The sequence below is a fragment of the Globicephala melas genome, chromosome 2, assembly GCF_963455315.2.
Source record: "Globicephala melas chromosome 2, mGloMel1.2, whole genome shotgun sequence".
NCBI lineage: Eukaryota > Metazoa > Chordata > Mammalia > Artiodactyla > Delphinidae > Globicephala > Globicephala melas.
This window is the reverse complement of record NC_083315.2, coordinates 74,828,963-74,853,352: the sequence shown is the minus strand read 5'-3', so window position 1 is coordinate 74,853,352 and position 24,390 is coordinate 74,828,963. Positions and strand designations below refer to the sequence as shown.

Here is a 24,390-nt window from a genome sequence, read left to right as displayed (position 1 = left end):
CTGGCTGGCCAATCATCGTCTTTATGTACACTAAACTGAGAAGACCACAGTACTTTAAATAACTATTAAAGACTTGCAGTGAGAAGTTCTTTGGTTTACATTCAGATTTAAGAGGTTACTCTATTTAATTATTTTAATTAAAATATCACATGTATTAGGATATTCTGATAACTGATCAAATTATTTCAAATTAGCTTTCTACTACATACAAAGTTACAACAAAGTTATTAAACCATTTTTAAAAGTCTAACATTTATAATCTCTAATAAAGCATACAATAGAAAGCAATTCAAAAAAGATGTACACAAATGGCATGACACTACAATTGCTGCCTTGTTCCTTTTAATATTAGAAAGTACATAGCAACAAATCATAAATTTAATGACTATTAGGATACAATTTAAGAAGCTGAAATGATAATGTGCTTTCACAGAAAACTAAGCTGAAAGGCTAAGTCATATGCAGATTTTAACCAGCAAAGGACTGAGAACCTCTACATTTAAAACTTACTACATCTTCTACACCAAAAACTGGATAGAAAGAAAACAGCAAATAATTTATGAATATTTAATATATTCTCTTAAGCTACCTCTACTTTTGAGTCCTCAACCTTGAGTCCTAAGGACTGTTATCATTATTTCTAAAAACTAGAAAAGACAGAAATAAGCACTCTGTATGTAATAATTACAGTCTATATGTTACAGTTTTAAACAAATAGTAAATTAATATCCTGCCTCATCGAAGATCTGTCATATGCAAATTGGTCCAATGCAGTACTGGCAAACTTGAATTAAGCATAGAAGACTCCACGCTGCAAATCTTTGTCAGTTAAAAAAAAAATGTAAATAGCATATATTAAAAACTCTGATAATATACCTTCTGTATTTTTAAGGTCTATCTTATTTAAAGGAAGATCATACATAAACTTGAGTGTACTCTTCTGAAATATAGTCTTTATAATTCATATCTTGTTCAACATCTTAACTGCTTTTGGTTTTAATAACTGTTGTTTATTTGGAAAGTTTATTACTTGCTACACAGACTAACAGCATATGTTGGAATAATTCAGTTATACAGGAAGAAATAAAATACTATGTCTAATATTATAAGTCATGGTTTAACTTTTTAAATACTGCAACCACTTTTGATATGCCAGAAACTCAATTAATGATATCATAAATACCTATAGCTAAGCCATAACTCAAGTTCAGTAATTGCTTTACATTGTAAATTTAAGATTTTACTACATATAGTCATTACTGAAAAACAGAAATTATGTAATGAGAAGAATAAAATGTTTTTAATTTGAGTCAAAAGCAATTATTGATGGATGGATGACTCAGTGACCAACAAAGAAGTATGACATTTTTCTATCTACAGGATAGTCTGAAAGCTAGTCACAGAATATCAGTCTTAAACTTTAAAAAAGACTCCCCCAAAAGAAAAAAATTATAAAAACTACAGGGTAGTATAATACCTTGACAGAATCCATAAATAAAGTTTTGATGTGAGCAGGCCTAAATATCTAAAACAATAGTATCATGCTGACCATACAATATTAATCTGAGCAGTAATTTTGAAGCAGACATTAGTACCACTCCCAGATAGGTTATTAGGAAATGTCTGAGGGTATTTCTTTATCTGTCAAGTCTGGGGAGCAGTACTCACATGTAATGGGTAGGGACCAAAGATGTTAAACATCCTGCAAGGGACAATCCAGACCTGTACAAAATGTCAATATTAAGTGTCCTCTATTCTAATGATGTAATATTTTAATGACATAATTCTCCTAGCCTTTTAATTACACTTTCAAACAGGTTAAGAATGCAAGGAATATCAAGGACATTGGCTCAAGATGGCAGAGTAGAGGACGTGTGCTCACTCCCTCTGGCGAGAGCACCAGAATCACAACTAACTGCTGAACAATCATGGACAGGAAGACACTGGAACTCACCAAAAAAGATACCCCACATCCAAAGACAAAGGATAAGCCACAATGAGATGGGAGGAGGGGCACAATCACAGTAAAATCAAATCCCATAACTGCTGGATGGGTGACTCACAAACTGGAGAACACTTATACCACAGAAGTCCACCCAATGCAGTGAACGTTCTGAGCCCCACGTGAGGCTTCCCAACCTGGGGGTCTGACACAACCTGGCGGTGCAGAAGGGAGTGGCACAATATATTTAAAGTGATGAAAGGGAAGGACCTACAACCAAGATTACTCTACCCGGCAAGGATCTTATCCAGGTTTGATGGAGAAATCAAAAGCTTTACAGACAAGCAAAAGCTAAGAGAATTCAGCACCACCAAACCAGCTCTAGAACAAATGCTAAAGGAATTTCTCTAAGTGGGAAACACAAGAGAAGAAAAGGACCTACAAAAACAAACCCATAACAATTAAGAAAATGGTAACAGGAACATACATATTGATAATTACCTTAAACATAAATGGATTAAATGCTCCAACCAAAAGACATAGGCTCGCTGAATGGTTACAAAAACAAGACCCATATATATGTGCTGTCTACAAGAGACCCACTTCAGACCTAGGGACACATACAGACTGAGAGTGAGGGGATGGAAAAAGATATTCCATGCAAATGAAAATCAAAAGAAAGCTGGAGTAGCAATACTCATATCAGATAAAATACACTTTAAAATAAAGAATGTTACAAGAGACAAGGAAGGACACTACATAATGATCAAGGGATCAATCCAAGAAGAAGATATAACAACGATAAATATATATGCACCCAACACAGAAGCACCTCAATACATAAGGCAACTGCTAACAGCTATAAAAGAGGAAATAGACAGTAACACAATAATAGTGGGGGACTTTAACACCTCACTTACACCAATGGACGGATCATCCAAACAGAAAATTAATAAGGAAACACAAGCTTTAAATGACACAATAGACCAGATAGATTTAACTGATATTAATTGGACATTCCATCCAAAAACAGCAGATTACACTTTCTTCTCAAGTGCACATGGAACATTCTCCAGGATACATCACATTGTGGGTCACAAATCAAGCCTCAGTAAATTTAAGAAAATTGAAATCATATCAAGCATCTTTAACCACAACGCTATGAGATTAGAAATCAATTACAGTGAAAAACAACCTAAGAAACACAAACACATGGAGGCTAAACAATACATTACTAAATAACCAAGAGATCACTGAAGAAATCAAAGAGGAAATCAAAAAATACCTAGAGACAAATTACAATGAAAACACAATGATCCAAAACCTATGGGATGCAAAAAAAACAGTTCTAAGAGGGAAGTTTATAGCAATACAAGCCTACCTCAAGAAACAAGAGAAACCTCAAATAAACAATCTAACCTTAAACCTAAAGGAACTAGAGAAAGAACAAACAAAGCTCAAAGTTAGTAGAAAGAAAGAAATCATAAAGATCAGAGCAGAAATAAATGAAATAGAAACAAAGAAAACAATAGCAAAGATCAATAAAACTAAAAGCTGGTTTTTTGAGAAGAAAAACAAAACTGATAAACCTTTAGCCAGACTCATCAAGAAAAAGAGGGAGAGGACTCAAATCAATAAAATTAGAAATGAAAAAGGAGAAGTTACAACAGACACCGCAGAAATACAAAGCATCCTAAGAGACTACCACAAGCAACTCTATGCCAATAAAATGGACAACTTGGCAGAAATGGACAAATTCTTAGAAAGGTGTAACCTTCCAAGACTGAACCAGGAAAATATGAACAGACCAATCACAAGTAATGAAATTGAAACTGTGATTAAAAATCTTCCAACAAACAAAAGTCCAGGACCATATGGCTTCACAGGTGAATTCTATCAAATATTTAGAGAAGAGTGAACACCCATCATTATCAAACTCTTCCAAACACTTCCAGAGGAAGAAACACTCCCAAACTCCTTCTGAGGCCGCCATCACCCTGATACCAAAACCAGACAAAGATACTACAAAAAAAGAAAATTACAGACCAGTATCACTGAGGAATATAGATGCAAAAATCCTCAACAAAATACTAGCAAACAGAATCCAAAACACATTAAAAGGATCATACACCATGATCAAGTAGGATTTACCCCAGGAATGCAAGGATTCTTCAATATATGCAAATCAATCAATGTGATACACCATATTAACAAACTGAAGAATAAAAAGCATATAATCATCTCAATAGATGCAGAAAAAGCTTTTGACAAAATTCAACACCGTTTATGATAAAAACTCTCCAGAAAGTGGGCAGAGAGGGAATCTACCTCAACATAATAAAGGCCATATTCAACAAACCCACAGCAAAAATCATTCTCAATGGTGAAAAACTGTATTTCCTTTAAGATCAGGAACAAGACAAGGAAGTCCACTCTCGCCACTATTATTCAACATAGTTTTGGAAGTCCTAGCCACAGCAATCAGAGAAGAAAAAGAAATAAAAGGAATACAAATTGGAAAAGAAGAAGTAAAGCTGTCACTGTTTGCAGATGACATGACGCTGTACATAGAGAATCCTAAAGTTGCCACCAGAAAACTACTAGAGCTAATCAATGAATTTGGTAAAGTAGCAGGATACAAAATTAATGCACAGAAATCTCTTGCATTCCTATACACTAATGATGAAAAATCTGAAAGAGAAATTAAGGAAACACTCCCATTTACCACTGCAACAAAAAGAATAAAATACCTAGGAATAAACCTACCTAGGGAGACGAAAGACCTGCATGCAGAAAACTATAAGACACTGATGAAAGAAATTAAAGATGATACAAACAGATGGAGAGATATACCATGTTCTTGGATTGGAAGAATCAACATTGTGAAAATGACTATACTATCCAAAGCAATCTACAGATTCAATGCAATCCTTATCAAATTACCTTTTTTTACAGAACTAGGATAAAATATCTTAAAATTTGTATGGAGACACAAAAGACCCGGAAAAGCCAAAGCAGTCTCAAGGGAAAAAAGGGAGCTGGAGGAATCAGACTCCCTGACTTCAGACTATACTACAAAGCTACAGTAATCAAGACAATACGGTATTGGCCCAAAAACAGAAATATAAATCAATGGAACAGGATAGAAAGCCCAGAGATAAACCCACGCACCTATGGTCAACTAATCTATGACAAAGGAGGCAAGGACATACAATGGAGAAGAGACAGCCTCTTCAATAAGTGGTGCTGGGAAAACTGGACAGCTACATGTAAAACAATGAAATTAGAACACTCCTTAACACCATACACAAAAATAAACTCAAAATGGATTAGTGACCTAAATGTAAGACTGGATACTCTAAAACTCTTAGAGGAAAACATAGGAAGAACACTCCTTGACAGAAATCACAGCAAGATCTTTTTTGATCCACCTCCTAGAGTAATAGAAATAAAAATAAACAAATGGGACCTAATGAGACTTTAAAGCTTTTGCAAAGCAAAGGAAACTACAAATAAGACGAAAAGACAACCCTCAGAATGGGAGAAAATATTTGCAAACGAATCAATGGACAGAGGATTAATCTCCAAAATATATAAACAGCTCATGCAGCTCAATATTAAAAAAAAAGCAACCCAATCAAAAAATGGGCCGAAGACCTAAACAGACATTTTCCCAAAGACAACATACAGATGGCCAAGAAGCACATGAAAAGCTTCTCAACATCACTAATTATTACAGAACTACAATGAGTTATCACCTCACACCAGTTAGAATGGGCATCAACAGAAAATCTACAAACAACAAATGCTGGAGAGGGTGTGGAGAAAAGGGAACCCTCTTGCACTGTTGGTGGGAATGTAAATTGATACAGCCACTAGGGAGAACAGTATGGGGGCTCCTTAAAAAACTAAAAATAGAATTACCATACGACCCAGCAATCCCACTACTGGGCATGTACCCTGAGAAAAGCATAATTCAAAAAGACACATGCACCCCAATGTTCATTGCAGCACTATTTACAATAGCCAGGTCATGGAAGCAACCTAAATGCCCATCAACAGACGAATGGATAAAGAAGATGTGGTACCTATATACAATGGAATATTACTCAGCCATAAAAAGGAATGAAGTTGGGTCATTTGTAGAGATGTGGATAGATCTAGAGACTGTCATACAGAGTGAAATAAGTCAGAAAGAAAAACAAATATCATATGTTAACGCATATATGTGGAACCTAGAAAAATGGTACAGATGAACCAGTTTGCAGGGCAGAAAGAGAGACACAGATGTAGAGAACAAATGTATGGACACCAAGGGGGGGAAAGTGGTGGTGGGGTGTGTGTGTGTGTGTGTGTGTGTGTGATGAATTGGGAGACTGGGATTGACATGTATAAACTAATATGTATAAAACAGACAACTAATAAGAACCTGGCCTATAAAAAAATAAATAAAATAAAATTCAAAAAAAGAAGAATATCAACTAATTAAAGTAGAAGGAATGATAAAAAGAAGAATTCGATAGGCTGTGGGTTATATTGAGAACCTCATTTTGAGCTCTGCATGTGGTCAAATTCTAATACGTAAAATCAAACTAAAATTTCTAAACTAAGAAAAAACAGAAGAGACAATTTCTACCAAATCAAATGTCTCAAAGAATGTTCTTTACAAATGCTCAGAGGAATACTGAATGGTTCAGGATTAGCTCTGGAGATGAACTCCAGAGCTAGCCTTTTTCAGTGACCTGGCAAAGTGAGACTATGTTCATTGGGTTAACTGATAACATTAAGAGGGATAATAGATGAGCAGAATGTGCCTTAATAAACCAAAAAATAAAGGCCCCTCAAAAAGCTGGTTAGGGGGCTTCCCTGGTGGCGCAGTGGTTGAGAGTCCGCCTGCCGATGCAGAGGACACGTGTTCGTGCCCCAGTATGGGAAGATCCCACATGCCATGGAGCGGCTGGGCCCGTGAGCCATGGCCGCTGAGCCTCCGCGTCCGGAGCCTGTGCTCCGCAACGGGAGAGACCACAACAGTGAGAGGCCCGCGTACCGCAAAAAAAAAACAACTTTGTTAGGGAACCAATGTTTTGGCCTCTAAAATAAGAGGCTACTACCTGCTTAACACAGAACTGTGTTTATATAAAGAGAACTTTAGAGTAATCTTTCTAGATTCATATTCAAGACTATCTTTGTTTTGGAGACCAGATTCCTCCCTTTTGGGGGCTCCATTCCAGGCCCTGTATAATTTCAAATGGAAGCCTCCAAGTCATCCCAGCTCACAAGCTGTTTCTACTTATTATGGAGTTGGGGCAGGAGGTACTGTTTTTCTCATTGAGGTAACTGAAGGCAGTACCCAACCACAATAAGAAATATTAAAAGAACAAGTAAAACGTAGTATTAACAAGACTTAAAGACAAGAAACCTACTATTCAAATGTTTTAACCCTCATTGCTTTTCCCAGCTTAACTGAGTCAGTGAAGAGGACTACAACGAATAATTTGAGTAACTATTCTGTGAAAATTAACACAACAGTATCAAAACAAAATCCTTTCCACTACCATATATTTGAATAGTGAAACAGCTGCAGAGTTAAATGATACAACAGAAATTAATTAGGCCAAATAAAAATGAAAAAGATTAAGAAACAGTAATATCACAAGCTGAACAGATCAGCTATAAAATGATATTTTAAAAAATAGTGTAACAGCAAGCATTACGAAGATCTACATGCAGAAACATGAAGTATCAAAGGAAGGGCAAAGACAGAAGAAATTACAATGAAAAATAAACAAGCTGAAGCAAAATAATTTACCTGCATTTATAGAGACAGAACAGACAAGGACCCCGTCTCCTAGTTCCCAAACCAGTGCTCTTCTAATTATGCCTTGACAATTACCCAAAATGATGCCTAAATAATACAGAGTAGTACTGTTTTATAACTCATCTCTCTTAAGAAAGAAGGAAATAGATTCCATCTCTGCTTAGATCCAGGAAACATTTCAACTTCTTCTTGGAAATGTCTTAGAAAGATAAAAGTAGGATGTTACATTATAATAATACCTAGTAAAATAACTACCAAATGCACAAAACCTGGAGTCAAAAGGTCCAGATTCTAGGTTCTGTGAGATACTGGGTTGTTGACAAAGTTTCTGAATCCAATCCACCTGTATAATGGAGGAAATACTACCTACACCTCATAACGGAACTGAATTAATCAGTAAGAACAAATACATAAAGTTCCTTATAAAATAATAAAATGTAGGTGAAATAAACTCAGTTCAGGTAGTCTAAGGGCAAAGGGAAGTGAAGAAGAAAGCTGTCAAGGCAGGTATCTTATTCTAGAAAAAGTTGTGTCAAAGGAACAAAGATCCCTTCTCTTTGCCACTCTGGCCCCATTCTTCCTGCCGAGCCCCTCCCCAGAAGCTCTTAGAAAAAGGCTTCTGAGAGCTGGAGTTAGGGGTTTAACACAGAGTAAAGGAAGAGGGCATCAGATGAAGAACGCAATGACAAAAATACAAGTAACGTAGCCCATCATTTTCAATCCAGAACTGCTGCTTCAATAAAATAAGCACCGTTTCATAAAATAAGTGGTCCAGATATCATAAACAACTAGAAAGAAAAACTAACTCTCCCCCCAAACCCATAACCCCAGTCCAATCATGAGAAAAACATCAAAAAGACTGCAACAGAGAGGCATCCTACAACATTCCTGACCAATACTCCTCAAAATTGTCAAGGTTATAAAAAAACAAGAAAAGTCTGAGAAACCATCACAGCCAAGAACTAAAGAGGCATGACAATTAAACGGACTGTGGTACCCTGGACAAGATCTTGGAACAGAAGAAGGACCGTAGTAAAAACTAAAGAAATCTGAATAAACTATGGGCTGACTTTAGTTAACAATAATGTACCAGTATTGGTTGATTAATTGTAACAAATGTACCATACTAATGTAAGCTGTTAATAATATAGGAAGGTAGTGGAGACGACTCTATCTGCTCATTTTTTTCTATAAATCTAAAACTGTTCTAAATATACAGTCTATTTTTTTTTTTTTAAAGTAGACATGAGGATATCTGAAGTTTCAGGAAAATTTGACCAAGCTCTCTCAGGACCATTACATTCTTAATGAACAACAGTCTGGAGTTGAAAATGCAAAATGGCAGAAAGTTTTTAGTCTGAGATCATCCAATCATTTGCCCAGGAGACATTTTGTGAGCAAAAATATTAAGATGGTGGTTTGCAGACTTTAGTATGCATCAGAAACACCTGGAGGGCCTCTTCAAACAAAGGCTGATGGGCTCCACACCTGGAGTTTCTGATCTAGTAGACCTGAGTGAGGCCCATGGATTTACATTTCTAACAAGTTCCCAGGTAATACAGATGCTGCTAGTCCATGGAGCACATTTCAAGAGCCACTATATTAATGGTAATATATAAAGAAAAATGAATCCCTGAGTTTCTATAGTACTTACTGATGATTAAGGAGAACGGACTATAAACTATGTGATAAAATTATCCAACTAACCAAGGAGGGGAAAAGAAATTTCAGAATATAAAAGTTATAAAACGTGAATTATCATAGGAAAGAGTGAGTTGTACAATCTGCTGACAACGCAAGTAACACAAAACCAACACAGATCATTGTAAAGGACAAATATACAAAAATACTGCACTATGATATATGCAGCCTATGACATAAACTTGTACTTTAATGACATCATGAAATTGAGTACACTTTAAAATGTGGAAGAAAAAAAAGCTTTGGAAACTAAAAAGGATATTCATTGCTGGCTTAAAAAAAAAGAGCAAGTATAAAAGCAAAAATACAGTATTAAAGATGTTAAATATGCATAACAAACCAAAGAATAAACTAAGAATAGAAAAGCCTGTCTTGCCCTGGATAAAGCAGAAGTTTACACTTTGAAAAAGATAGAAATTATGTATCAGAAGGAGAAACTGCTGTGTATAGCTCAGAAGGTGACAGACTACTGATCAAATTCTATATGGCAAAATTTATATTCAAAGAATCTGGGATTCTTTCTACTCATCTTTCAATTCATCAATTTCTCTAAAATAGGCTACTGAACTTATTACACTGTGACTCACAGACCCCCACCCCGACTGCAATGGCAAGGGGATTATCCCATTCGGGCTTTCTCAGTGACAGTAGCTTTCACGGCTAAGGCAGAGACCCCAGCGGAACGTGGGGCCATGCAGTCAAGCCAGTGGAGCTATGGGTACTGGGCCTCCTGCCCACATCTCTTTTCAGGCAACACTTCCCTTTTGTTAAAATAAAGGTGAGAAATAATAATAATAAAGGCAGTCTTTCTTTTCTTTCTACCTGCTATTCCTGAGCAGGATTTCTCTGCTCTTTATCTCATGGCAGAAGAAGCAAGAACACAGTTTTCCCCTTTTGACTCTAAGAACCTCTCCCCATCCCGCTACCTCCCAAAATAATTAATTACATTAACTTTTGTGAAAAAATTAGTATTTTGCTTTTCAGTTTCAGAACTAAGTACCACTTTTTCCCATAAAATTATTTATTTCAGCTACTGAATGTACCAAATGTCAGGATATCTCCCTGTTAGTACTCATTTACTCATTTCAAAATAAAAAGCTGTTTCAACTATTTTTCCATTTACATTATGCTTATGAATTCTGCCTAACTCAAGATGTATACATTTAGATACTGTACAGGCATCACTTTCTCCTATACTTTGTAAAATTCAATCCATCAAGAGAACTGCTTTTCATTTCAAGTAGTAAGTCAAGACATATATAGATAAACTACCTGAAGGTGCTCCAACCCAAGCCAGACCAAGGACACCATCATCAAAATCTCGGTCTGTGAAGACATAGGCCAAACAGTAGTCATCATGATTCTGCTCAGAATTTAATTCCAGAAACTTCTCCACACCAATATTTGGAAAACGGAAGGGATTTGTAGGGTCCTTCTCATCAGCAGTTGTGTTGATCTAAAATCCAAAACAATGATTTTAACAAGCAACCAACGTTAGCAGAGCCTTAGTGTAAGTAGTATCTACCTGGACAATATGCTTGGGGCCCAAGGAAGTCAGGCCTAAATTAAAGCTTCTACAGTTATTCCCACTACCTCCATCCCTGATCTAATCAGAGAAGCCAAAAAGGGAGGAGGGAAGGAGGGAGGGAGGAGGGAAGGAAGGAAGGATGGACGGGTAGGGGAATTAAAACTGAGTATATTACATTTCTGAGCAAGTGTTCACAGATTCCTGAACACTGAACACTTGGGATGGGAAAACAAGTTCTGCTTTCAAAATTTCCTATAAGGAAGTACAGTTTCTCAATTTAATCATTTGATGAGTCTCCTTTAGTGCTAATCTCCTACATATGATGACAAGTATGACATAAAACCCTATAGTTCAGCTAATTAGTATAACATAAAAGAAATATTGAACCCAAAACTGTCAATTCAGCAGACAAATCATATTCTTGGTTCTCCTTGCCTAGAGTCATGAGTCAAGCACAACTAATTTCAAGTTCAATCTTTTCCCCTGAATGTGAGCAAGAATTTTTTTTTTCTTTGCCAAATCGTTTCTCTTATTATTTCAAGCTGAGTTCCTCCAGAATGTTTCCTTCCACACTTAGCTACTATACTCCTGGGTGCAGGTTCCTCCTTCACAATATGAAGAATAATCAGTTCTGATACCAAACTTCAACTGAAACAAAAGCTTTCATTTACTACGCATTGCTTCCTTTCAGAGACCTCTGCCTAACCTCTGAAGTCCTAGAACAATTTGGTTTTCCCCAAGTAAGTCAGAGAATTACATACAAGACTGTTGGTAGAGAATAAAAAGGAATATGTATGAGAGTAAACATTGCTTAGAAGGGAAATCTCAGTCTATTGAAAATATCAGTGATAAGGCTATTACAGTTAATAAAATGAAAACTATAGGTCTTTTTAGGATCCACATCCTTCAGTAAAAACCAAGGAGCTTACAAACAGGATGGTAGAAACACCACTGAAGGCAATTGCCTAAAGACAGATATGAGATCATCTGGTTTATCCATTAACAATTAACCAGAAACAATCAGTTATGGTCATCTAACACACACACACACACACACACATCCAAAAACAAGAACACTATACATTAAAGGTAGCCCATGCTTAGAGACATGCTGCATATCGCTTTTTCCCACTAAACATAGAAATGAAATTCTCTGATACTTCTGTAATATTGGCTACAAATAAAAACTGCATCTAAATTTTAGTTACCTATATTAAAATGGGATGATTATTTTTTTCTTAATAAATTTATTTATTTAAACTAAAGTTTTAATCTCAGTTAAAGGCCTGAAAAACAACTAATCGCCACATAACTTTTTTTTTTTTTTTTTTGCGGTACGCGGGCCTCTCACCATTGTGGCCTCTCCCGTCGCGGAGCACAGGCTCCAGACGCGCAGGCTCAGTGGCCATGGCTCACGGGCCCAGCCACTCCGCGGCATGTGGGATCTTCCCGGACCGGGTCACGAACCCGTGTCCCCTGGATCAGCAGGTGGACTCTCAACCACTGCGCCACCAGGGAAGCCCCACATAACTCTTTTATATACATGCATCTATTCATAATGCAAATTATTTTAGTCAAACAAATGTGTTTCACTAAAATTTGTTCAGGTGTTCTCTACTTTTCACTACTTTGCATTTCATTGCTCTGTCTACTAAATAGCAATATTTATAACACTTATCACTTTTACTTGCTCATTTAAAGGTTTATATTGCTCTCAAAATACATGAAAGCAATTGATTACAAACAGTTCTTATACAGTATATCGAACCATATTTCACCTTAAGGCAATCCAATGTAATAATTAATCATGTCACTTCTAAAAGTAAGGACCACTTTCAGCTATTTTTAAAAATATATTACATGTATGTACTAAAACTATAATCTAGTCAACAATATTTTAAGAAGAATAAAAGCACAAAATATAAAGAAACCCTGTGGGGTATTCCCTGGTGGTCTGGTGGTTAGGACTCAGCGCTTTCACTGCCAAGGGCCTGGGTTCGATCTCTGGTTGGGGAACTAAGATGCCGCAAGCTACCGGCGCAGCCAAAAAAACGCTGCACAGCCATGTGTCACAGCAAAAAAATAAATAAATAAATAACATTAAAAAAAATAAAAGCCATTAAAAATAAATTTTTTTAAAATAAAGAAATCCTGTGGCAAGTACTTTTGTAAAATGATGATTTTTAAAACCCAGGTTATGTAGCTTATAAACTCAGATTCTTAAAAGCTTTATACTTTGAAAGAATTCATATTTAGAAAATTTTTGAAACAGTCCAATTTTTTAATAATAATATTTACTTATTAACAATTTATAACATTAAAACTAAGAATCAGTAGTTCTGGATCAGCATTTCTCAAAATGTGCACTGCAGGTCTTTGGAGTTTCAGTTGATGTTAATACAAAAAGGTTAAATTAGCTTAGAAAAATATGGATTTCTTTCCCAAAGGATTTCTCAAAACTTGAAATACATTAATGTGCACTGTTAAATTTCAAGAGGAAACAGTATTAAGTGTTTTTCCAACTTCCAACTGTATTTAACCACTGTATCTATCCTTCCCTCCACTGCAGCATCAAATGGGACACACTCTGAAATATACTGCATAAGGCAAATCTGAAGAAACTGGGGAATAATATCAGGGAGAAAAATGTCAAGTACGGTATCTGCAGTTACTTAGAGCGCTTTCTAACTGGTATGTTAATCAGATAGATAGAAAACAGTACTTTCTACCATACCTCTTCTGCAGTCCAGATTAAAGCCCTGTAGATTTCATGAAGTCATAAACCCAAGTATCCCCTCTGTGTGTGTGTAAAACCCAAGAGTAAAGCTATCCTGCATCAGCACATACAATTTAACTATTTAATGCATGAAGATGAAGTAAAAGTCAAGCATTTTTCTTTTTGTAAACATGATCCTTATTGTTTCTCTTTCTTAATGTTCTTAACTACTGAAATTCCTTACTTACTCTTATGCGTTTCACCATGAAACTGATATTACGGATTCCAGAGAAGTCTGTGGTCTGGTAAATTGTATCAATCGCTTTAACATGACTGGATATCTATTGATTTAAAAAAAAAGACATTTTAGAGGCAATGTTGAAATGTGAAAAAGACTGTGAATTTCCATTTCCCAAATCAAGAATTATTCATATTCCACCACATTCAAACTTTAAAATGTCAATATCATATACTAGATGAAAGGATGAAAAAGATTAGTGAGCTGGAACTGAGAAGGGAAATTCAGTGACTTTTCCATATTTTTCTCTGGCCAAAACCAAACATGTACTCTTGCCTCAGTCATATATTGGGTTGGCCAAAAAGTCCCTTTGGTTTTTAAGTAAAAATAAAAGACATTTTTCATTTTCACCAAGAACTTTATTGGACAATGTATTCACCATTTTGTTCCACTACCTTATGCCATTTTTCAGGCAACTTCATAATTCCATTCCCAAAACTTTTTATCTTTTCAAGCAAAGAACTGTTCCAGGTACCTTTTACAGTCTTCCAGGGAATTGAAATTTTTTCCATTAAGAGAATTTAGTAAAGACCAAAATAAATGGAAATCTGAAGGTGCACATAAATGGAAATCTGAAGGGGATGAATCAGAACTTCCCAGCCAAGCTGTAACAGTTTTTGCCTGGTCATCAAAAAAACATGCGGTCTTGTGTTATCCTGATGGAAGATTCTGTGTTTTTTGTTGACTAATTCCGGACGCTTTTTGTCGAGTGCCACTTTCAGTTGGTCTAGCTGGGAGCAGTACTAGCTGGAATTAATCGTTTGGTTTTCCGTTAGGAGCCCATAATAGAGGACTCCCTTCCAATCGCACCATCTACACAACATCACCTTCTCTGGACGAACACCAGCCTTTTTTTTTTGGCGGTACGCGAGCCTCTCACTGTTGTGGCCTCTCCCGTTGCGGAGCACAGGCTCCGGACGCGCAGGCTCAGCGGCCATGGCTCACGGGCCCAGCCGCTCCGCGGCATGTGGGATCCTCCCGGACCGGGGCACAAACCCGTGTCCCCTGCATTGGCAGGCGGACTCCCAACCACTGCGCCACCAGGGAAGCCCTCGAACCCGGCCTTTGGTGTGGTTGGTGATGGTTCATTTTGCTTGCCCCACGATCTCTTCCGTTCCACATTATTGTACAGCAGGGGTCCCCAACCCCTGGGCCGCGGACCAGTAGTGGTCCTCGGCCTGTTAGGAACTGGGCCGCACAGTAGGAGGTGAGCAGTGGGCGAGCAAACGAAGCTTCATCTGCGGCTCCCCATCACTCACATTACCGCCTGACCCATCCCCCCGACCCCCATCCGTGGAAAAACTGTCTTCCACAAAACCACTCCCTGGTGCCAAAAAGGTTGGGGACCGCTGTTGAACAGTATCCACTTTTCATTGCCCGTCACAATTTGTTTTAAAAAGCAGAACGTTTTCGTTACGTTTAAATAGAGAATCACATGCGGAAATACGGGCAAGAAGGTTTTTTTCGCTCAACTTTCGTGGAACCCAAACATCAAAGCTATTAACATAACCGAGCTGGTACAAATGATATTCAGTGCTTGATTTGGATATTTTGAATATGTCTGCTATCTCCCACGTGGTATAACGTTGATTGTTCTCAATTAATGTCTCGATTTGATTGCTATCAACTTCAACTGGTCTACCTAGCCGTGGAGCATCGTCCAGTGAGAAATCTCCAGCACGAAACTTTGCAAACCACTTTTGACACGTTTGATCAGTCACAGCACCTTCTCCATACACTACACAAATCTTTTTTCGCGTTTCAGCTGTGTTTTTACCTTTCATGAAATAATAAAGCATAATATGCCAAATGTTTTTCTTCCATCTTCAATATTAAAATGGCTACACAAAAATTCACCAATTTTGATAAGTTTTTTTTTAATGCACGCTGATCTGACAGCTGTCACAATACAATCTAACAAAATTGTTTCAAATGAAATTAAAGACAATTAAGCACTACTAGTGACATCTTATGGAAAAAACTGAACGAACTTTTTGGCCAACCCAGTAAAACTTGGTTTCCTCAATTCCTTCCTGCAATGTCATACCTCCATGCCTTTTCGCATGCTGCTTCCTTATGCCTAGGGTATCTACCCCTTAGATTCAGCTCAAACATCTTCTGTGAATATCTCCCTGATAATATCAGGACACTCAGTCGGTCTCTGACTTTAGTCTTTCCATTGATGCAATAGTACATATTCTGTAAGTTTTGTCCACCATTTACTATATGGTAGGCGCTGTTTTAGGTGCTGGAGGTACAGGGGTAAACAAAATTGAGAAGGTCCCTATAAATTTACAGATTTATTCTAGAGGGGGAGGAAGGGAAGGAAGTAATACAAATATAAATAACATACATTCAGATTTTGCTAAATTCTAAGAAGAGGTAAACAGGGTGATAGAACACAAAAAGATCCTCTTTTTCCTAGCTGACTCCCAACTTAACTCTCTGGCTTCTAAACCACTCTATATACAACCTTCCCATCTTCATTTACAAAAAGCACCCTTGCTACCACTTATGTGAAAACATGCATATATATATAGGTTCAAAACTATTTTCAAAGAAATTATATAAACATAGTCAAGTAAAAGCATTAACAATAATAATTTCAAAAGTAGCCCTAGTTGCCAAACAATGATAAAGAATACCATAACACTGCTGATAGAGTCCATTATAAATCTGCCATCTACCCTCAGCTTGGCCTAGCAATCCCTTATCCAATTCTCACTGTTCCTTCTCCACCCCCAACAGTGGTAGTTCAAACATTTTTCCACAGACGACTGATCAGACATCTTACTTTACTGAGGGTTCATCTTGATCGCCTGCTCTTTTAACCTTCAAACTTTTCTTTCTTTCTTTTTTAATATTTATTTATTTATTTGGTTGCGCCGGGTCTTAGTTGCGGCAGGCGGGCTCCTTAGCTGCAGCATGCATGTGGGATCTAGTTCCCTGACCACGGATCAAACCAGGGTCCCCTGCATTGGGAGCATGGAGTCTTATCCATTGCGCCACCAGGGAAGTCCCCAAACTTTTCTATCTTTATGCATTTCTATCTCCCTCAAATGGTAACTCTTCCTTAAAGAGTAACTTTTCTATATTCTTAACCCCAATCTTTACTGGATCTTCAAGGACATTGTTTCTCATCAGTTTTTATTTCTCATATCTAACACTGCTTCTCTACCGGATCATTTTCCTCTTCTGACCAACTTCTCATGTATCCCCCTTTCACTCAAATGTTCCATATTATTCCTGACACCATTTTTTTCCTGTTTTTCACATCTCTTGAAACCCTAACTGCTCCTGCCAACCCATTCCTTATTGTTCACAATGTTTTTACCCTCACAACTTTATTGAGAGCTTGCTTAAAGTCCATCAATAATATTCTAATAACTAAAAATCAGCTAACCTTTATAATCATTCTTTCTTTTTTTCAGCATTACTGAGGTATAAATGACAAATAAAATGTAAGATATTTAAAGTGTACGTCATGATTTGACATACATATAAAATATACATTGTATATTTGACATACGTATACATCGAGTTAATTCCTTTGTAGTCATTCTCTTTGGTATCTCCACATATGACACTATTGGTTATGCATTTTGTTGTGAAACTTTGCTTATTCCTTGGCTAATCCTACTTTATCTCCTACCTCTTTAACTATTATATTTTAGCCCATAGCTTCTCCTTGTCATCCTATTCACTATAAAGAGATTTTATCTCCCAGTTCCTTCCCTTTTGATTTCATTCTCTCTCCTTATTTTAACTATCTCTTTTGCACCCTTAAATTCCATGCAGAAAGCTCAAGGCTAACCTCTCCCAAGCTCCAGTTCTACATTTTCAATACCCTATCATCACCATGTACATGGGCTTTTAAACGTGTCTAAAAGTAAGTTCATCACCACCAACAAAATGAGTTTACCATTTATACTAATGACACCTCCACCCTCTCAGTCTCAAATCCTTGGACTCAAAATGCATTCATCAAACTCTCACTGGATACCTTCAAAATGAAGGATATTTTGGGCTTCCCTGGTGACGCAGTGGTTGAGAGTCCGCCTGCCGATGCAGGGGACGCGGGTTCGTGCCCTGGTCCAGGAAGATCCCACATGCCACGGAGCGGCTGGGCCCGTGAGCCATGGCCTCTGAGCCTGCGCTCCGCAACGGGAGAGGCCACAGCAGTGAGAGCCCCGCGTACCGCAAAAAAAAAAAAAAAAGGATATTTTGAAGAGTGTCTCTGAAAAATTTATACTTCAATAAGACACAAATGCAGATAGTAATGTAACTTAGAAAGTGTTAAGTATAAGGAGAACACGGAATAGAAATTAAAGATTCTTATTGGAAAGACTCCTCTACCTTTCCCTCCTTTAAGCCACAAATGACAATTTGACCCTCTCTTCCAAGCTAAGCTCCCAGTGTCATCTCCTTCATGAAATCATTTTCTTACATCTCTCTTTAGAATGACACTAAAATATGCTACCTGGTCTTTCAGTTATTTGTGTTCTTACCTTACATATTTTCTCGTATCACAATTGAAAATACATACTCTTTATTTTTCCAAAATGAGATATGCACTAACTTTAATTTTTAGAGGAATATACAGGTATAATGAAACAATATGAGAATATGAAAACTAAAATAGTAGCAAAATTATAAATACCTGGGCAATCACAGCCTCTCGTGTTCCATAATATTTAAAAAACAGATGATCAGTCTGAATATAAAGCTGACAAGTATTTTTTTCAGCTGAAGTTGTACGTTTTTTCCTCAGGAGTTCTGGACCGTTAATAGCATGTTCTTCTTGAGGTGTCTATATGTCAAAAAGAGTCATTTCTAATCATCAGTATGCTTCACTGTTATAATTTTATATAGTTAAGAATACACATTATAAACAATTTCACTTTCTACTTTATTATGTAAGACCATAGGTATTTCCTTGCACTGATAAAAATTCTTCATAAACACCACTTTCAGTCTCATAACATTCTACTATATAGATGACTTATTTATTCAAGCAATTCTTTAACTTTGAAACATTTTCAAAACATACTATTTAATACGTAAATATAAAGCAAGTCTTACAGTAGTTTACAATACTTTGATGTCTTCCTCTACCTCACCTCTAATACCCAATCTATCACCAGCCCTGTCAGATTTAGCTTCTAAATACTTAGGGCATCTGCCCATTACCTCTAGCTCCATCACATTAGCCCAAGCCACCATCACTTATTACCTAGAGTATTGCAATCTGAGCGATGGGAATCTACCTCTATCCACTTCTGGCCTTCAATCTAATCTTCATACTGCAATCCTTTCAAAAAACAATTTTGAAAATATTACCCACCTGCATTTGTATTTCAATGATTTCCTATGGCTCTAAGGATAAAGTCGTAAACCCTTTATATGCACCACCCAGGCAGCACTGCAGACTCTACTTACCTGTCCAGTTTCGTCCCGTTCCATATTACTTCACAGAGAGACCCTACTACATTACCCATCTCTAGCTGTCTGTGCTACAGCTACATAGGCCTTCTTTCCAACCCTCCAACACACGGTCTGCATCCTGTCACAGTCTTTTGCACATGGTGATGCTGTCTCTCCTGATCTAGTTAACTTCTTTTCTTCAGACTTAGCAAAGACCAATTCACCCATCATACCACCTCACAGAACCATGTACCCATGTCCTTTACAGTTTATCATGTGGTTATTTGTTTATTTTCTGTCCCCAGCCCACCACCATTACTTCAACCACTAGAATGAGAGTTCTGGAAAGAAGAAATTATCTCAGTGTTTGCGTCTCACTATACTGCTATCAGCTAACACACACTTCACAGGCAAACAGTAGACACTCAATAAGTATTTGTTTAAATAATTAACACTGCTATTGAATCCAAGCACTTAAACATTTGTTGACATCTAAAAGCACCATGTTAAGTGAATTTTGATGACAGAGTAATAGAGAATTCAACTTAAATTAATTAAATTTTAAGCCACAATTCCAAATTTACACTCACATTTTATAATTTCCTTCTCCCTTGACAACTCCATGTTTGACTGTTCTCTTAGTTACTGTCTTCATTGTACTTTTATCTATTTTCGCTCAGTACATCATTCTAGGATGGCAGTTACTGTTTCAGCACATTCCATTGTCTTCTGGTTTCAACTGTTTCCAATGAGAAATGAGCTGTCATTTTTACTGTTGCTTCTCTGAAGGTGATTAGACTTTTTTTTATTGGTTGCTTTTAAGAGTATATTCTTTGGTTTTTAGACTTCTCTAATATTGTGCTAGTGTTATTTTCTTTGTGAAAGACTTTTCCTGCGCTAATTACAGGGTTTACTAAATTTGTTGTTTGATATTCTCTGTCATATGTGGAATTCTCAGCCACCATCTGTCCCTATTTCACTCATTTTTTCTCCTTCTGAGATATCAATTACACATACTTTAGGCCTTTTTAATATATTACCTATGTCTCTTAAAGCTCTTTTCTGTATTTTCTACACTTTTGTTTCTAAGTGGTTTACCCTATTTTTTTATGACGTACTATTCAGGTCTAAGCCCGTCAAATTCTTCGTTTCTGTTGTTATATTTTTCCATTCTAGAATTTCCATTAGGTTCTTTTGTTCATTTTCAATTTTCCGCTGAAATTTTTAATTTCCTCTTTATGTACTTGAACATATTATAAAGTCTGTATCTGTGTCTGATCATTTCATTATTCACATACCTTTAGGTTGTTTACATGTCTGACACCCCAGCTATACTGTAAGCTCTCTGAGGGTGTATACCTGTCATTTATTCTTGAATGGCTAATGTTTGATAAATAATTCTTTCCCTCTCACTCTTCCATCATGTTGTCTCATTTGCTAATGTGCTGATTATTTTGAACTGAGTGCCAGACAATGTGCATGGAAAACCATAGATATAATCTGAGGCTTCAAGTAATGATATCTTTCTCAAGAGAAGATCTGTTTTCACTTCTGGCAGGCAATGAGCCTTGGTGCACTAGTAATCCTCGATTACCTTAATCCAATCAGAGATTAAGAAGATGTGGTGTGAAACTTTAACCCCTGTGAGGGGAGGCAGAACACTTTCTGATTCACCCTTACTTCTAGGGAGCAGCCCTTCATTCAAGATCCCAACCTGAAGTCCCAAAATAGTATTTTTATCTTTAGCCTCAAGAATCTGGAGGGTTCTATTCAGCTTTTCAGTCTCTTAGCTACCTCCTCAGGAACTGGAAGATACAGCTAGAGAAAAGGTAGCCCCAAACGTCAGGCTCACTTTCCTAAGTGCCCTCTTTGTTCCCTAAGATCTGGTCCCACACTTCTTCACAGCTTTGTTATCTCTCCAATGCCTTCTAACAAATACACACACATGCAGACACAAACATAACATATATTTTTTTAAATATTCGTATTTTGAGGTCAGGTTGGTCTCTATTAGTTGTTCTAAACAGGAGAAGGACTACTTCTTTATTTCTTGACAACAATATTTTGTCCATGTTATGAATTGTGAATATTGTCTCAAAGTTTATCACTGTCTTCACTTTAAGGTGTCCTTTACTCTTAATTTTCATAGAGTGAAATACATCAATTCTTTAATAGTCAAAGATTCCATGCCTTATTCAAAGTGTTTCTCTACTTCAAAATACAAAATATTTTTTAATATCTTCTTTTGTGAAGTGTCTTTTCAAATGCTTTTGCCCTTTTTTTTTTTTTTTTTGCTGTACGCAGGCATCTCACTGTCGTGGCCTCTCCTGTTGCGGAGCACAGGTTCCGGACGCACAGGCTCAGCGGCCATGGCTCATGGGCCCAGCCGCTCCACGGCATGTGGGATCTTCCCGGACCGGGGCATGAACCCGTGTCCCCTGCATCGGCAGGCGGACTCTCAACCACTGTGCCACCAGGGAAGCCCTGCCCATTTTTTAATTGAGGTTTGACCATTTTTTAAAAACTGAGTTATAAGAGTTCTTGTTATATTCTGGAAAAGCTTTCTGTCAGATATATGTACTGCTGACATTTTTCTCACAGTCTGTGGCTTCTTTTTACATTTTCTTAACTGTATCTTTTGAGAAGTTTTTAATTTTGACAAAGTTGAGTTCGTAATTTTTTTCAGCAGGGTATTTTTGTGTCCTAAGAAATTGTTGTCTATTCCAAAGTCACAAAAATTTCCTCCATGTTTTTATCTAGAAGTTTATGTTTTAGCTTTAAGCATACAGATTTATTATCCGTTTCGAGTTTATTTTTGTATAAGGTGTAATGGTATAAGTTGAGGTTCTTTTTTTTTATGGCTATTCAATTGTTCCAGTACTATCTGTCAGACTGCTCTTTCGTCCTTTAAATTACCTTGGGACTTTTGTGAAAATCAACTGGCCAAATGGATATGGACTCTCTATTCTGTTCCATGACCTGTAAGTCTATCCTGAGGTCAAGATGACACCATCTTGATTACTGTAGCTTTATAGTAAATCTCAAAATCAGGTAGTATAAGTCCTCTAGCTTTTGTTCTTTTTTGAAAATTGTTTTGGCTATTCTAGGTCCTTTACATTTCCATATAACTTTGAAAACCTGTTTGTCAATTACTAGATAAATCCCCACTAGGGGATTATATTTGGTTCTTTTATTATAATTACTATTCTCTTTGTTTTCATAGTTTTTTGAACACATTAATATTAGTTGTTTCAAAGCCCTCATGTGCTAATGCCTGTAATTTCTAGTCTTGTTTCTATCTGGGTGGTATTTTGCTCTGATTATGGATCACCTTTTCCAACTTCTTGAGCTTCTGGTCATCTAGCAATGTTTTCTGAACATCTGACATTCTGCATGCTACATCGTTGAGTATCTGCATTCAGTGTCCTTCTTTAACAAGTATTATTGAGCTTTGCTCTGACAGGCAACTAATTTACTTGAAAATCACCTTGATCTTTCTGAAGCTTGGTTTTTCAGCTTAGTTAGGACAGGTCTGGAGTAGCCTTTAGTCTAGGGTGAGATTAGCCTACTCCAAGCATGGCTTGGGATCTCTACCAAGTACAATTTCTGATTGTTGTTTCAGTTCATAGATTCCTCAGTAGTTTTTCTTTCTCGGGTAGTTTTCTCATAGAATCTCACCCTGTGCATGCATAGCTTAGAATCCGGCTAAGATTCAAGGCGACCCCTGTGCAGATATCTAGAGCTTTTTTTCAGCATAGCTCTCTCCTCTCAGGTACTATGTCCATAAATCCAGATACCTCAGTCTTCCAGAACCTGAACGTATCTCTTCAATTGTGCAACAGCGCTGTGCACTTCTTACTCTTCTTGAAATGCCCTTCATTGTGCCATTCCTAAAATTTTGCCTCCAGTCAAAAAGTCAGGGAAATCACAGAGATACTTATTTCTCCTCTCTCAGGTATCTCAATCCTGTACTGCCTGTTGGCCAATATTTGAAAACAATTGTTTCTTTTTTCTGTTGTTGTTCTTGTTTTGTTTTCCAGTTGTTTTTTGCAGGATGGCTAGTTGGATACCAGTTACTCTATCACAGCTGGAAAGGGAAATCTCCACTTGTTCTAAGAGTTTCAAAGTTTTCGTTTTAGTACTTTATAGAGTTTTGTTTTGTTTTAAATATAATGTGAGATGAAGATCCAACTTCATTTTTTCCAAATGGATAAACATTTTCTCTGGCTCCATTTATTCAATAGTCTCTATTTTCCTCCCTGATTTGAGATTTCACCTCTACCACATAACAAAGTTTCATATACATATGGATCTGTTCCTGAGCACTCAATTTTATTCCTCTGGTCAATTTGTACATCCCTAGGCTGAAAGTACACTCTCAATTACTAGAGTCAGTCTTAATATCTTCCAGGGTAAATCTCTCTTTCCTGTTCATCACCTTCAGATGGGCCTCATTTCTTCCTAGCCTTCACTTTTCCTTGTAACATTTTAGACCCATCAAGTGCTGTGAAAAATCATGTTGTAATCTGTATGGAATTGCACTGAATCTACAAATAAATATGGGGAAATTAATGTTTTTATATTAGGTATTATGTTCCATTTTATATAGTATATCTCTCCATAATAAAATCAATCATCTGTAATATTTCTTATAAAATTTTGTAATTTTCCTTATACAGGTCTTATAATTCGTTGTTACATTTATTCTTTGATACATAATATTCTTGATATTATTTTTAATGGTGTCCTCTCTTACATGACATTTCTGGTGGTCTGCTGCTGATATAAAAAAATACAACCTACATTTGTATATTAAATGTTGTGTCTAGCCACTGTTAAACTGTATTATATCTAGCAATCTATACTCTCAGCCTCTCTATCCACATTGCCGATACCTTAGTACAAGCCACTATCACTTCTCAACTGAATAACTGCAACAACTCGTAATTAGTCTCCTTGTCTC

At 36.8% G+C, this 24,390-nt stretch overlaps 1 protein-coding gene across 1 annotated transcript in view; it reads right to left on the bottom strand.

Annotated features, from left to right (window-relative positions):
- Nucleotides 1–24,390, bottom strand: part of ADAM10 (ADAM metallopeptidase domain 10) — a 110,521-nt gene that overhangs the window by 29,944 nt on the left and 56,187 nt on the right. Inside the window, exons 6-8 of the mRNA XM_030878818.2 lie at nt 18,664–18,813; nt 13,954–14,046; nt 10,734–10,917 (exon numbers count right to left, since the gene is read on the bottom strand). Of these exons, the coding sequence (XP_030734678.1) occupies nt 10,734–10,917; nt 13,954–14,046; nt 18,664–18,813 (427 nt within the window). The remainder of the gene's footprint in view (nt 1–10,733; nt 10,918–13,953; nt 14,047–18,663; nt 18,814–24,390) is intronic.